General features: G+C 44.9%; 1 protein-coding gene across 2 annotated transcripts; it reads right to left on the reverse strand.

Moving 5' to 3' along the window:
• Window positions 1-302: 302 nt before the first annotated feature.
• On the reverse strand, window positions 303-14,687 carry VCPKMT (valosin containing protein lysine methyltransferase). 2 transcript variants are annotated; one of them, XM_089666815.1, is made up of 5 exons: window positions 14,397-14,687; window positions 14,222-14,294; window positions 11,479-11,598; window positions 7,865-7,968; window positions 303-6,025 (listed from the first exon to the last, which is right to left on the reverse strand). In XM_089666815.1, the coding sequence occupies exons 2-5, from the start codon at window positions 14,246-14,248 to the stop codon at window positions 6,010-6,012; spliced, it is 267 nt and encodes an 88-aa protein (XP_089522941.1). In that variant the 5' UTR covers window positions 14,249-14,294; window positions 14,397-14,687; the 3' UTR covers window positions 303-6,009. The 2 variants fall into 2 exon arrangements, with proteins under 2 accessions (XP_089522941.1, XP_089522940.1); XM_089666814.1 differs by having other exon boundaries at window positions 14,386-14,683.
• Between the last annotated feature and the right edge of the window lie 58 nt (window positions 14,688-14,745).

The raw sequence follows: 14,745 nt of genomic DNA on the forward strand, positions 1-14,745 counted from the left end.
CTATGTAAAGTGCTGTGTAAATTGACGGTGCTATAGAAGTACCTGAAATACTAGCAGTTACCCTTACTTTCTGTCTGTTAAAATGTCAAAAGCACTAGTATTGAGGGGAAATTGCTCTAACAGAACCCCAGATAGCAGTAAAAAAAAAAAAAAACCCGTCAGGGGGTCCAATCCTTTCCCAAAAACGTTTTGCCTTGACATGCACTTTAAATGTTTATCACATACAACTTGCCTGAAGCCGTTTACATATTTGTTACAATGGAAAATAACAATGCCATAAATTTAAATAATAACCCACCAAATATAAAAAGTAGTTTATTTGTACAGTACCAAGATACATGCAGAAAAGTCATACACATTGGAGAATCCCAGGTTCACAATTATATCCCCATATGCACCAACATTAAAAAAAATTAATTTTGAAATTGTACTCAAATGTGTGATTCCATTACCCAGATGTGACATTTTGCAACATACAATTAAAGAGACCATATCTTCAACTACTGCATTTTGGGGGACAAAAGAAAAAACACAGAAAAGATAAGTTAAAGGATAAGTTCACCTTTGTAACATGTTACAGTACAGCACCTGCCCACACTCCCCGTATGGGGAATGTCCTTGTAGTTCATTGATTCTTCCTGCAGTTCAGTAACTGTCTGGGAGGCACGCGCTGACAGTCTGCAGGAGCCTGACCATGCTTTACAGGCTGCAGTGTAAAAAAAAAATAAATGCACACTTTTTTTTTTTTTTTGAACCTGCAAAAAGGTGTGCGTGTGGAATTATACTTTAAATGATTACTTGCAGTGTTTTTTCCTTCCATAAAACAGGGTTTGTGTGTGCACACCATTGCGTACAGATGTGACACTTTTTTTTTTAATTTGCACTAACATACAATATTGTATGTTAGTGCGAAGAAAAAAAAGTCATGGCAGTACTCAATTGTTTCTGTTGCAAGTGCACTAATACGGCTACAATCACCTTGTGCACACCATAAAATAATTTTCCTGAACCCTACTGAAGGACACAGGAATTCTTAAACTAGGGCTTTGCAAATGCCAGGTCGCAGTGGCGACTAGAAATTGCGTCCTGGTGCCCAGACGGGGACACACACACTACGAAAATGCCTCCCATAGACTTCAATGCAATCCTACGTGAACACTTATCTCTGCATGCCACTTTACTCTATCACTTGCGAGTTTGGAACGTACCGCGACAAACTCAAACAGGACCCCTTTCATAATGGTACTCAAAACACAATGCGTGTGGATCACATCTGAGTGAACCACTGCAAGTGGAACACAAAATATATAGCCTACTATGCCACTCTTAGAATTGCATATGTGTGAACCAGGGAGGTTCCATTCACAGCTGGGCGTTTTGGGATCGCAGCAGAATCGTTGTGATTGCAAAACACGGGTTTAGGTGCCATTATTATCAGCGACGCTTAAAACATGGTGCGGTTTTGCCATATTTGTCGTGTGGAAAATGCATCATGTGAAGTCCCAGACGCTGACAACCCACGCTACGCTAAAAAAAAAAAAAAAACTGGCTCCTAACTTTTTTAGCTGGCTCCTAGATTCAAAGCAAATTTGTCAAGCCCTGTCTTCATCCTTCAGGTTATACTGACACCCGTAAAATTGGACACTAGCAAGAAAAAAAAAAAATCTGTAGGCATGCCTGGGGTTTAATCACTCCTACTACCAGCATGCCTCAGTTTGGTAGCAAAGCAGTACCAAGAGTATGACCATAAAGCAATCATGCCAATAAGTGGCTACACAGCAAGCACCCACTAACAGGTCCATTGTAAAACAATAACTCGGGGCTCAAAGAGTCACCTGAAAGACCTTACATGAAAGCTGGCATCAGATGAGACCTGGTAGAACGCGTGCTCAGACCAGGTGGCCGCCTTCCAATTTTGGGAAAGAAAGGGCTGATGTTGAAGAGTCTAAGAGTCACTCACTGACCCAGGGGAATGAACGTTAATTGAAAATGGGGAACCCGATCCTTAAAAGCAGGGGCCTGAATGGTGCTCTGTGTAAGCCACCTACAGAAGGTAGAATGAGAAGCCTTCCTGGGCCCATCCAGAATGACAAAAAGGACCTAGTCTTGCTGAAGAAAGCGGTAAATGAAAGACTGCCCCAACCACATTCAAACAATGGAGGGTAATTTCTTTTTGATGAACTGGGGGGATGAAGAACAATTTCCTGGATAAGGTGGAAAGCAGTGACTATCTTGAGAAGAAAGAAACCCCTGGGCCTCAAAACCACCTGCTCCTTGCACAAGATAAAGGGTTTCTTGCAGGAATAAGCTGCTAGCTCAGACACTTGACCTAGCCGAGGCAAGAAATACCACCTTTTGGTTCACAGTAGAAAGAAAAATGTCAGGTTTAAATAGGAGCTTCTGAAGGACTGAAAGAAGCAGGCTCAGATGTCGAAGAAGCATGACCGAAAAAGGTCTGCTGATCGTCGCCTGATCAGCACTCTCAGCCAATGGTTGAGAGCGCTGACAGGAGTGTTCTGGTCAGAACACAATAGCACAGCAGGGAAGATCGCTGTAATAACATAGGACAGTTAGTAGAGTGGCTCCTCCTGTGCTGTCAGTTTTTTTTTCGATCAGCCAGCTGGGTTGAATGAAAACAAAATAGTAGAGTGTACTAGGCTTAAGAGTTGGTCGAGACCCAACTATGGAAAGAGGACTCATCCCATTGGGAAACTCCAAGGATGAAAGCCCTCAGACTTACGCCAAACAAAGTATTCCCTATGCAGGGAATGTAAATGGATGACAAGTCTAGAACCTGAAGTTCTGCCCAGGCCAGGGAGCCGCTTTATCCTTAACCACGGCAAGATTTATCCCAAATGATTGGTGAATGCTGCCACTGTTGCACAAACTCTACCAGGTTGGGACAACACTGAGGAGTACCCAGATCACCCAAAGATTCAAGATGATGATTAGGAGACAAGATCTTTCCAACAGTCAAGATCCCAGCAGACAAAGTGCCTCTAGACCACTGGAAGAAACTACTTCAAACAGAAACCACCCTCACCCACCTTCTCCCCTTCCCAATTGAACAGGTTGGCATCCATGAGGATTCTCTAGAACACAGGAGAAAACTGCTACCAACACTGGACCTTGAAGCCACCAAATCAGGGATAGCCCAATTCTAAGCGTCAAACAGATCAATTTGTCCAGGTAAGCATTGACTTGTCTCAAGATGACAGAATGTTGTGTTGCAAATGTCTGGAGAGGAATTGGGAAAAGTGAACTTCCTCAGCCTCATGAAACTCATGTAGAAGCAATGGGTCACATTACTTCTAGACTGAAAAACATAAAAGACCTGAGAGGCTGGAATTTGTTCTGGGAAAAGGAACACTCTGACTTGGTAAGTGATCAGGGCAAGCCTCAGACACCCCAGCAACGATCGGATGGTTCAGGATCCATCCGAATCTTTGCAATGTCTAGACAGCCAGTCAGAGACATTGTGTCCCCCATAGTACTGCAGCAACAGAAGGCCATCCAAGTATCCCACTAAGGGCACCCCAAGAGAACTACAGGGCTAACACCCAAGATACAGAGGATAGGAAAAATGGAAAGGCCACAAACTAAAATTGGTGAAGAAGCCCTACAGCAAAATGCAGAAAACAAAGGTGAGCAGGAAAAATGGGCACATGGAAGTAGGCATGTTTCATGTCCACCTTTGCTAGCCAGAAATCGCCCTGGTGAAGGAAAGCAACGACAGATCAAGGGGATTCTATCCGGGATCATGTCCAGGGGTCCTGGAAACCACATGGGCCAAAAGCCAGCGGGTAACTACTGTGAGTTGATGGGGGAACGCCAGCAACAGTGCAGAGAAAAGTCGGTAGCAAAATCAAACTACTCAATCCTATTGTAGGCAGCAATATAACCCAAAGGACTAACCCCCGGTTCACATCTATGTGGCCGTGCGGGCAGCGTTTTGCACGGGCACGAGAGCCCATTCATTTGAATGAACTCCCGTGCCCGTGACACGCTGGGAAGAAGTCCCTGCACTTCTTTTGAAAACTCAGCCCGCACAGGAACCTCGGTTCCCAGTACGGTTGTGTTTTCCAGTGTGGGCGGCGTGCCATTAGAACTAATGGCACTCGCCCGCGGGTCCGCATTCCTCTGTGCGGGTGGTGCGGCTGCACGGATTTTCATGCGGATCCGCAGCGGCACCACCCGCACAGATGTGAACCTAGGGTAAGACTTCCTATGTCACTCCAATGCGTGAGAAAAATGAATTTCTATCTACCTGCAATGCATCTTTGTACTTGCTAGAAAATGTTACTACTCCAACAAGCTTCCATCCCCAGGCACTGTCCTCTCCATAGTTGTAGGTTTTATTTATATATACACACAAGAAACACTTTCATGCGTTATTTGCAGCCAACAGTGCGTGTGTCTTTTCACCACACAATCAAGTTACCATGGTCATACAGGTGTTCTCTATGTGTATGAGATCTGCATGCACCATTACAGTATGAGCAAATGGGTTCAGTATCAGTACCAAATGGCATAAGGGCAGAACAATGGCTTGCTTGTTAGCACACGAGTCTTGCAGTACTGAGGTCTGGATTTAATTTGCAGCAGAGATGTTATATACATGGAGATTTTGGAATGATGCAATTGGCTTTCGTTACTTTAAAAAGTGCAAGTAGTTATACTTCAAAAGCATCTACAGCAGTGGTTCTCAACCTTCCTAATGCCGCGACCCTTTAATACAGTTCCTCATGTTGTGGGGACCCCCAACCATTAAATTATTTTCGTTGCTACTTCATAACTACAGCAGCTCTTCTCATTCCCGCCATACAAGGCGTCACAACTCCCCCATCCCCACCACACAGAGCAGCCAGCTCTCTTCACACACGGCCCGCTCTCACATCCACCCCGCCACCATCATGGATCCGCTCTCCCCCCTCCTCCACCCAGTCCCCAGCTAGCCGGCTCCTTGCCAGAGGCCACGCCCAATCTGAGGACATCAAAAAACTTTTTCACTGGCGCATCACCTCGTCTGGTTGTTCAAGTTCAATCCTGATAAGCCCTGCCCCGCATTTAGAGCTGGGGATGTCGCCGCTCAGCGATGATTGGGGGAGCAGAGCAGACAATGGGTGGGGTGGATGTTGTGGGAGATGATAGGCTGGGGCAGAGGGGTCAGGTGTCATCACTGCTGACTGTTCTCTTACTCATATGTGGGCGTATCTGCATGTGGGCGGACCCACCTGCAGACTGATAGAGGAGCGGTGTCTCGGATCCTAAGACCAAATCAGAAATATGTGTTTTCCGATGGTCTTAGGCGACCCCTGTGAAAGGGTCGTTCGACCCCCAAAGGGGTTGCGACCCACAGGTTGAGAATCGCTGATCTAGAGAGACCCAGCGGGCTCACTTTTTTTAAAGTATAACTAAAGTCAATTTTTTTAAAACTTTTTTGACAGAGTGGAGAGGGATTAGAAAGACGGTCAGGATTATATTGCTGTCTGTGTCCCCATTAGGGAGATTCATCCTCTCCATTTGCCCTGTTCATTTTTACCGAAAGTGAAATATTCCAAATCTTGGGCTGTCCCTATAACTGCAATATCAGGAAAATATTCCGATGGGGACACTGGTTGTGGCTATTGGGAGGAAGCGAAGAGAAATCCCCCCCAATGGGACACAGATGGAATAAAAAACTGATATGGGCTACAATCCACTGTTACTCTACTGAAAATTAAAAAAAAGACATGCCATGCATTCACTCAAATAGCCTGCATCAGAGCAATATAAAAACAGATTGGGGCTCCAAAACAATGCTACAGGAGTTGTAAGTGTGACAACGGAAACATATACTGACTTCTCCTCATTATACAGTCATTTTGTGTGCAAGTCTTGCTCCTCGTCCGCATACCACTGCCTTTCTTGTTTAACTTTTCTCAGTAGGGACTTGGTTGGGAACTTCAGGAGGACCAGGAGGTATATATTCTGAGCATCCTTCCCACTGGCAGACAAGACTTACTGACTTCACTGGTGAAAAGATCTAATGAGAGAACATCCATATAAAAGTTTAAAGCTGACTTAATTACATGCAAGTTTTATGCAAAAGAACTTCTGAACAAGGGAAAACCATTTGTTATTCAAACTATATGTATACTTGTAATATCTGCAGCCTACCATTACAACTGAGGAGTAAGCACCATGGATCACTAGCAACGGCTTCTTAACCACTTCCAGTCCGGACACTTCCCCCCCTTCCAGTCCGGACACTTCCCCCCCTTCCAGTCCGGACACTTTCACCCCCTTCCAGTCCGGACACTTTCCCCCCCCTTCCAGTCCGGACACTTTCCCCCCCCTTCCAGTCCGGACACTTTCCCCCCCCTTCCAGTCCGGACACTTTCCCCCCCCTTCCAGTCCGGACACTTTCCCCCCCCCTTCCAGTCCGGACACTTTCCCCCCCTTCCAGTCCGGACACTTTCCCCCCCTTCAAGTCCGGACACTTTCCCCCCCTTCCAGTCCGGACACTTTCCCCCCCTTCCAGTCCGGACACTTTCCCCCCCTTCCTGTCCAGGCCCAATTTCAGCTTTCAGTGCTATCACACTTTGAATGACAATTGCACGGTCATGCAACACTGTACCCATATGAATTTTTTAGCATTTTTTGAGACAGATAAAACTTTATTTTGGTGGTATTTATTCACCACTGGGATTTTTTTTTTTTGCTATATAAATGAAAAAGTCCAATCATTTTGAAAAAAAGTGTTTTTTGCAAATCTTTCTTCATAAATCTTGGCCAAAATGTATTAAGTTATCTTTTTAGTAAAAAAAACCCAAATTACTTTATAACCAAAAATTATAATTTAGAAAAAATGTTTTTACATTTTTTTTTTTTTTTTTTTACATACTGTCACCCTAGCCACAACCAGTGTCACCATAGTGACACTGTACTACATGTGGGGATGATGAAGATTTTTTTTTTCTTTTTTTACACTGATTGCTTTTACACCCAGAAAGACTGTAAAAGCAATCATTTCTCCTCTCTGACTGCATTCTTGCAGCCATTGAGAAATACTGTGCGAGCTGTGATTGGTCACAGCTTATCACATGGTATATTTATGAACGGCAACCCGCTTCTGCACTGCTCCCATCCGGCTGTTTATGTATATGGGCCAGATGGGAAGTGGTTAAAATGCTGCTGCAGGGCAGCACTGTAATCCCTGCATTCAGGGCACCTGCTGGAAGCAGGTTTTGACTTTCAGGTAAGTCTTTGTACAGCAATGACCCCAACACATCCCATAATGCAATGCAGGGATACTGAGAGCAGCCACAACTACCGGTACATCCTGTGATGTGGTCAAAGAGTTATGTCAAAAGTTTACAAAATACATAGCTATGTGCAATGTCAGACAATGCGCACACAATGTTTAGGATAGCAATAATCTCTGTGCTTTCCTAGTTGGAATTTGAGGCATCTGATTAAATTGCACCAGTTCCAAATATATTTGCAAAATGTTTTATGTCTGGATACCTGCAAGAAAACATTTCCCAGTATGAAATACATCCTATACCCATATCAATGTGCTGGTGAGGAGTCTGTCAAATGCATGGATAGGATGGACTCGTAAATGGAAAGAGAAATGACAAACCACCCAAAGCAACAATTATGGGGTCAGTCTATGGGATTAGTTTAGATTTCCATCCTACAGGTAGCCAAAATCACTGCTCTAAATGGCTACTTTTTCCTAAATGTAGGCCTCAAGGGTGCACTTTGGCACAGGTCACTTTAGGTGTGAAAATGTTCCTTTTCATGTTTTTTTATCAACACCTAAAACAAGGACTCAAAATGTAACAAAAATCACACAGAAGAATATCTGCATACTCACTTATTTTTCCCATAAATTTGCAAAATATGGATATCTTCACTACGGTATTCCTCATCATGCTTTTCTATGGGAACTTCCTCATATTCAAAGTCAACCTTGAGGAGCTGAAACATAGATAAACACACTGCTGACAGAAGCACAGATATATATTAATGTACAACCCTGACCAAAAGTTTTGAGGATGACACAAATATGAATTTACTTGCAAGGAAACACACGCAGTCATCATTGCTTTGCACAAAAAGGGATTCACAGGCAAGGATATTGTGGCTACCATGATTGCACCCAAATCAACCATTTATGGTATCACAAAGAACTTCAAGGAGAGAGGTTCAACTGGTGTGAAGAAGGCTTCAGGGCGCTCAAGAAAGTCCAGCAAGTGCCAGGACCATCTCCTAAAGTTGAGTCAGCTGCGGGATCGGGGCACCACCAGTGCAGAGCTTGCTCAGGAATGGCAGCAGGCAGGTGTGTGGGGGGCATCTGCACTCAAAGTGAGGTGAAGACTTTTGGAGGATGGCCTGGTGTCAAAAAGGGCAGCAAAGGAGCCTCTTCTCTCAAGGAAAAACATCCGGGACAGATTGATAGTCTGCAAAAGGTACAGGGAATGGACTGCGGAGGACTGGGGGTAAAGTCATTTTCTCTGATGGATCTCCTTTCTGATTGTTTGGGGCATCCAGGAAAAACCTTGTCCAGAGAAGAAAAGGTGAGCACTACCATCAGTCCTGTGTCATGAGACCATTCATGTGTGGGGTTGCTTCTCAGCCAAGGGAGTGGGTTCACTCACAATTCAAGAACACCGCCACGAATAAAGAATGATACAAAAACATCCTCCGAGAGCAACTTCTCCCCACCATCCAACAACAGTTTGGTGACAAACAATGCCTCCTCCAGCATGATGGAGCACCTGGCCATAAGGCAAAATTGATAACCAAGTGGCTTGGGGAACAAAACATCTAAATTTTGATCTTGATTTTAATCCCATTAAGAACGTGGTCAATCCTCAAGAGGCGGATGAACAACCCCCCCCCCCCCCACAAATTCTGACAACCTCCAAGCATTGATTATGCAAGAATAGGCTGCCATCAGTCAGGATGTGGTCCATCGGCTGGTTGACAGCATGCCAGGGCAAATTGCTGAGGTCTTGAAAAAGGGCCAATGCTGCAAATATTGACTCTTTGTATAAACGTAATGTAATTGTCAATAAAAGCATTTGACATTTATGAAATACTTGTAATTATACTTCAGTATACTATAGTAACAACTGACAAAAAGATCTAAAAACCCTGAAGCAGCAGACTTTGTGAAAGTTAATATTTGTGCCATTCTCAAAACTTTTGGGCAGGGCTGTACACCCATACACGCTTCAGATCCTAAAACCACTCACCTTTGTATTTGTCATTGTACTTTTAGGGATACATGCAGTGTTAACAAAAAAACAAAAAGACCTATCCTGTCAGATTTGTTTTCTGTCTCAACTTTGGGGAGATTCACTCTCTCATGTCCTGATCACCAATGTCCCCGGGAATAAAGACAATTCTAAATCTAAAATTATGAGCTGTCACATAAACAGGAATAAAGGGGAAATCTTCCAATGAGTACACTTGTTCAGAGGGTCGCAGATAAGGGGGTACCACTGGTCCTCCTGTACCAGGCCCAGGCCATCAAAGTGGCCCTGGCAGCAGGGAAATCAGACGTGGGCAGAAGAGGGGGTGATTACAGGAACTGATCCCCCGTGTCTGTCCCTGCAGAAGCTGAAAGCCAGCTCTCCTCTCCTTCCTGTCGGCTTTCAGCTGCTGCAGGGAGACACACACAGGCAATTCCTGTAATTGCAGGAAGTGAACATTAATCTCTTTAGTTAGACATAGATGGCAAAAAAAAAAAACCAGTAAGTTTAAACCCTGCCTGCTCTGTGCAATGGTTTTGCACACAGCAACCCCTATCCTCTCCTTTTTGGGTCCCCCGCCACTGGTCCTGGCTCCTTCTCCCTGCTGAGTGCCCCCAATAGCAATCCTCGCTATGGGAGCACTTGAGTAGGTTCATTCCTGCGAATGGATATCGTCCATTCACACACAGAGCGTGGCTCAGTCCCGCCCCCGATTCTCTCCTCATTGGTTCACTAGCTGTGACTGACAGCTGCTGTTGCGTGAGCCAGCTCTCCTGCACATTGCTGGATTGAGATGGGGTTCAGATAAGTATTCAGGGGAGGGGGCAGCTGCACCAAGAATGTTTTTTATCTTAATGCATAGAATGCATTAAAGCAAAAGACCTTTTAATTTTAGAAGCACTTTAACCCCTTGCCTACCGGGCACTTTCACCCACTTCCTGCCCAGGCCAATTTTCAGCTTTCAGCACTGTCGCACTTTGAATGGCAATAGCACGGTCATGCAACACTGTACCCATATCAAATTTTTATCATTTTTTGAGACAGATAGAGCTTTGTTTTGGTGGTATTTAATTATTTCTGGGTTTTTTATTTTTTTGCTAAACAAACCAAAAATAACAAACTTTTGAAAAAAAAAAAGTTTTTTTCTTAGTTTCTGTTACAAAATTTTGTAAATGAGTAATTTTTCTCCTTCACTGATGTGCGCCAATGAGGCTGCAGTGATGGGGACCGATAGGCGGCACTGGTAGATGGCACTGATGGGCATTGACAGGTATCACTGATGGGCACTGAAAGGCAGTAGTCATATATGGCACTGATAGGCGGCACTGACGGTCACTGAGGCATCACTGACTGGTGGCACTGATAGGTGACACTGACTGGCAGCTCAGATGGGCACTGATATGTGGCATTATTATTATTATACAGGATTTATATAGAGCCAACAGTTTGCTCAGCGTTTTACAATATAATGGGAGACAATACAGCAACAATACAAGAGGGATAGGAAGGCCCTGCTCCTTTATGTGCACTGGTAGGCACATATGTGGCACTGACAGGTGGCATTGATGGGCACTGATGGGGTTACACTGATTATCAGTGCCCTAATGATCAGTGTAGATGTCCCCTCTGAGGAATGCCGATTACCGGCTCTCCTCTCCTCACAAGCTGTCAGCGTGACAGCTCGTGAGGAGAGAAATGCCGATAACAGGTATTTCCTTATTTACATGCAATCAGCTGTGATTGGACACAGCTGATCACATGACCGAGCCGACATCTTCGGCTCTTTCCGTTGATCGGTGATCCGCTGTGTCCGAGGGACACATGACAGAGCCAAAGTCATCGGCTCTCTCTGCTGATCGGTGATCCACTGTGTCCCAGGGACACAGCGCACCACCGATCGCCGCGCTGCGCACCCCCGGGGGCGTGCACATGCGGTTAGAACATGATGTCCTCCCAGAACGAGAGAACCACCGCTCGTCCGTCATTCCCTTATATGCTGGGTGGGAGGCGGTTAAGGAGGTGAACTGCACATAAAATACCATTCTTGAGAAGGTTCAAGCACTGTATGTGCTCACTGAAGCTCAGTGAATATTTGCACATGGAAAAATTCCTAAAACCCATATTGACACTCCCCTTTCGCCCTTTAATCATTAAGAACATGGCATTTACGCCTGGCGAAATCAGCATGATATAGTTATAGCAGTAAAAAGTAATAATAATACAATCTCACCTCAAAGAACTTTTTCTCTATTTCAGGATTCTTGCCAGTTGTTCTTTCTTCATAACAACATAGAATACATGTGTCACTCCCTGCCAGATCCTTAAGAGACTTCAGCAAAGGTTTTAGCGACTGCAAAGAAAAAAAAATCGTCCAAGTGAGAGACAGCATATGTTTAAACCAGCTAAATACATTCCAGGTGCATTAAAACCGAAGGTGAGCAAAAGCCGTCACAGCCCAAACAGGAAAACCTGTGTCCTGCAGAGAGGGGACCTTCTTGTGTGTTGAAGCATCTCTTCTCTCTGCAGAACTCAAATTGCTGATTGGAGTGCCCAAGTTCTGACTCAGCAAAGGGTGTGTTGGAGCTCTGCAGAGAGACCTCTGCTTTCACACAGAGATCAAGGGTCCTTCTACACAGCATGCTGGCTAGGAACAGGTCTTTCTACTCAGACTGTAGCTGTAAAGAATCCAGCGCAATGAACGCCTTCTGTATTGATACAACTGAAAGGTATTTAACTGAAATAAACTGAAAGCTCAACTAGGATTTAAAGTACCAGTTCATTCATTTTTTTTTTATTAAATAGTCATGAAAAATAAGAACCTCTAAAGCAGTGGTTCTCAACCTTCCTAATGCTGTGACCCTTTAATACAGCTCCTCATGTTGTGGTGACCCCCAACCATAAAATTATTTACCCAGTAATTATAATTCATGAGTGTCGTTTTACCTCCAATACTGCTGCTTTCAACACAGTAGCTGCTTTCAACACAGTAGCTGCTCTTTACCCATCGGAAATATGTGTTTTCCGAAGGTCTTAGGTGACCCCTGTGAAAGGGTCGTTCGACCCCCAGGTTGAGAACCACTGCTCTAAAGGTTTATCACTGTCTGTGAACTAAGGTGATTTCCCCTCGTTTCCTGTCCCAGTGAGCACACAGGAAACAAGAGGAAATTTCAATTCAGGGTACAGATGGGAATTGTTCTTGGCTGCAGTTCCCCTCTAAAAGGAGCCTTCTCTCTACAGACCATTCATACGTGGTCTTGAACCCCTTGACAAGGAAAGATAAAATGACCCAAAAGCTATGTGTACTTTGCTCCATGGGAAGTTCAATACTGTAAACAATAGTGGTAATTCACCTTTAACCACGTGCCTACTGCAGGGCATGACGAATTTGCTTTGAATCTAGAAGCCAGCTAAAAAAGTTAGGAGCCAGTTTTTTGTTTTTTTTTTAACCACTTGCCTACTGGTTACTTTCACCCCCTTCCTGCCCAATTTTCAACTTTTAGCATTGTCACACTTTAAGCCCGGTTCACATCTGTGCGGTCATGCTGGACGCAATTTGCACGGACACGAAAGCCCATTCTCGGGAAGACGTCCCTGCACTACTTTGGAAATCGCAGCCCGCACGGGAAGAGAGGTTCTGCATTCCTCTGTGTGGGTGATGTAGCTGCAGGTATTTGTGCGGGTCCCGCAGCAGCACCACCCGCACAGATGTTAACCGAGGGTAAAAGACAATTGCGCAGTCATGCAACACTGTCCCAAATTTAATTTTTATCTTTGTTTGAGACAGAGCTTTCTTTTAGTTGTATTTAATCACCAAGGGGGGTTTTACTTGTTACTAAATACACGAAGAAAAGACTGAAATGTAATAAAAACAAAAAAAAAAAAGGAACCTTTTTCTTCAAAGTAGTTTTTCTTCCCTGATGTGCGGTGATGAGGCTGCACCGATGAAGCTGCACTGATGGGGCACTGGTGAGGCTGCATTGATGAGGCACAGGTGAGGCTGCACTGATGGGGCCACTGATAAGGCTGCACTGATGGGGCCACTGATAAGGCTGCACTGATGGGGCCACTGATAGGACCACTGATGAGGCGGCACTGATAGGGCCACTGATGAGGCGGCACTGGTGAGGCTGCACTGATGGGGCCACTGATAGGACCACTGATGAGGTGGCACTGATGAGGCTGCACGGATGGGACACTGATGAGGCGGCACTGGTGAGGCTGCACTGATAGGGTCACTGATGAGGCTGCACTGATAGGGCCACTGATGAGGCTGCACTGATAGGGCCACTGATGAGCTGCACTGATAGGGCCACTGATGAGCTGCACTGATAGGGCCACTGATGAGGCTGCACTGATGGGGCCACTGATAGGACCAATGATGAGCCTGAACTGATAGGGCCACTGATGAAGTGGCACTGGTGAGGCTGCACTGATAGGACCACTGATGAGGCGGCACTGGTGAGGCTGCATTGATGGGGCACTGATAGGGCGGCACTGATAGGGCCACTGATCAGGCGGCACTGATAGGGCCACTGATCAGGCGGCAGTGCTGAGGCTGCACTGATAGGGCCACTGATGAGGCGGCACTGGTGAGGCTGCACTGACAGGGCCACTGATGAGGTGACACTGGTGAGGCTGCACTGATGGGGCACTGATTGGGCCACTGATGAGGCGACACTGGTGAGGCTGCACTGATGGGGCACTGATTGGGCCACTGATGAGGCGACACTGGTGAGGCATGGATAAGGCTACACTGATAGGGCACTGATGAGACTGCACTTATGGGGCACTGATGAGGACACTGATGAGGCTGTATGAGGTTAGTTTGCCATTTCATTTCCTCTGTAAAGGTGGACTAACATTTTAAATATGATTTTTTGTGAAAATATTATTCTGATTTTGAGCAATTCTACACCTATCCATTCAAATCAAGATCTACCAATAATTCCTAGTACAATAATCGGTATACGGACCTCTTCATAGTAGATGCAGTCAGCCATCAAGATATAGTTAGGAGTCAGGAAAGTGCCTGCGATTTCCTCGCCCCTAGAAAAACAACACATTTTGCTATGATCGATACTAAGCAGGTAAATTAGGAACATTTTTCAGCTCTTTCCATAACCACAAAAATACAAACCATTTTAATACCTTCGCTTGGCAAGAACCAGTGATCAGATGAGCGTTACTGTCAATGTTCGCACTCATCAAATCTTGCAGCTCTTCAAGATCAGTCACTGTAACGTGCGCTCTGTGAAAATGACATACAAAAGTCTAAATCTTTATTCACACAATTTATAGCCCATTTTAAAATATTGATTTACTAAAGGCAAATGAGGCAAAGCTTCACTTCACATCACATGCAAGGAAAAGTAAAAAAAAAAAAACCCCAAAAAACAGCATTTTTGCTTCCACATGATTGGATGATTGAAATCAGCAGAGCTTCCCTTCATTTCAGAGCTCAGATCTGCAGCTGAAGTTCACTTTCAGTGCACAGACC

The sequence above is a fragment of the Staurois parvus genome, unplaced genomic scaffold, assembly GCF_062004578.1.
Source record: "Staurois parvus isolate SC_StPar_1 unplaced genomic scaffold, SC_StPar_1.0 ptg002856l, whole genome shotgun sequence".
NCBI lineage: Eukaryota > Metazoa > Chordata > Amphibia > Anura > Ranidae > Staurois > Staurois parvus.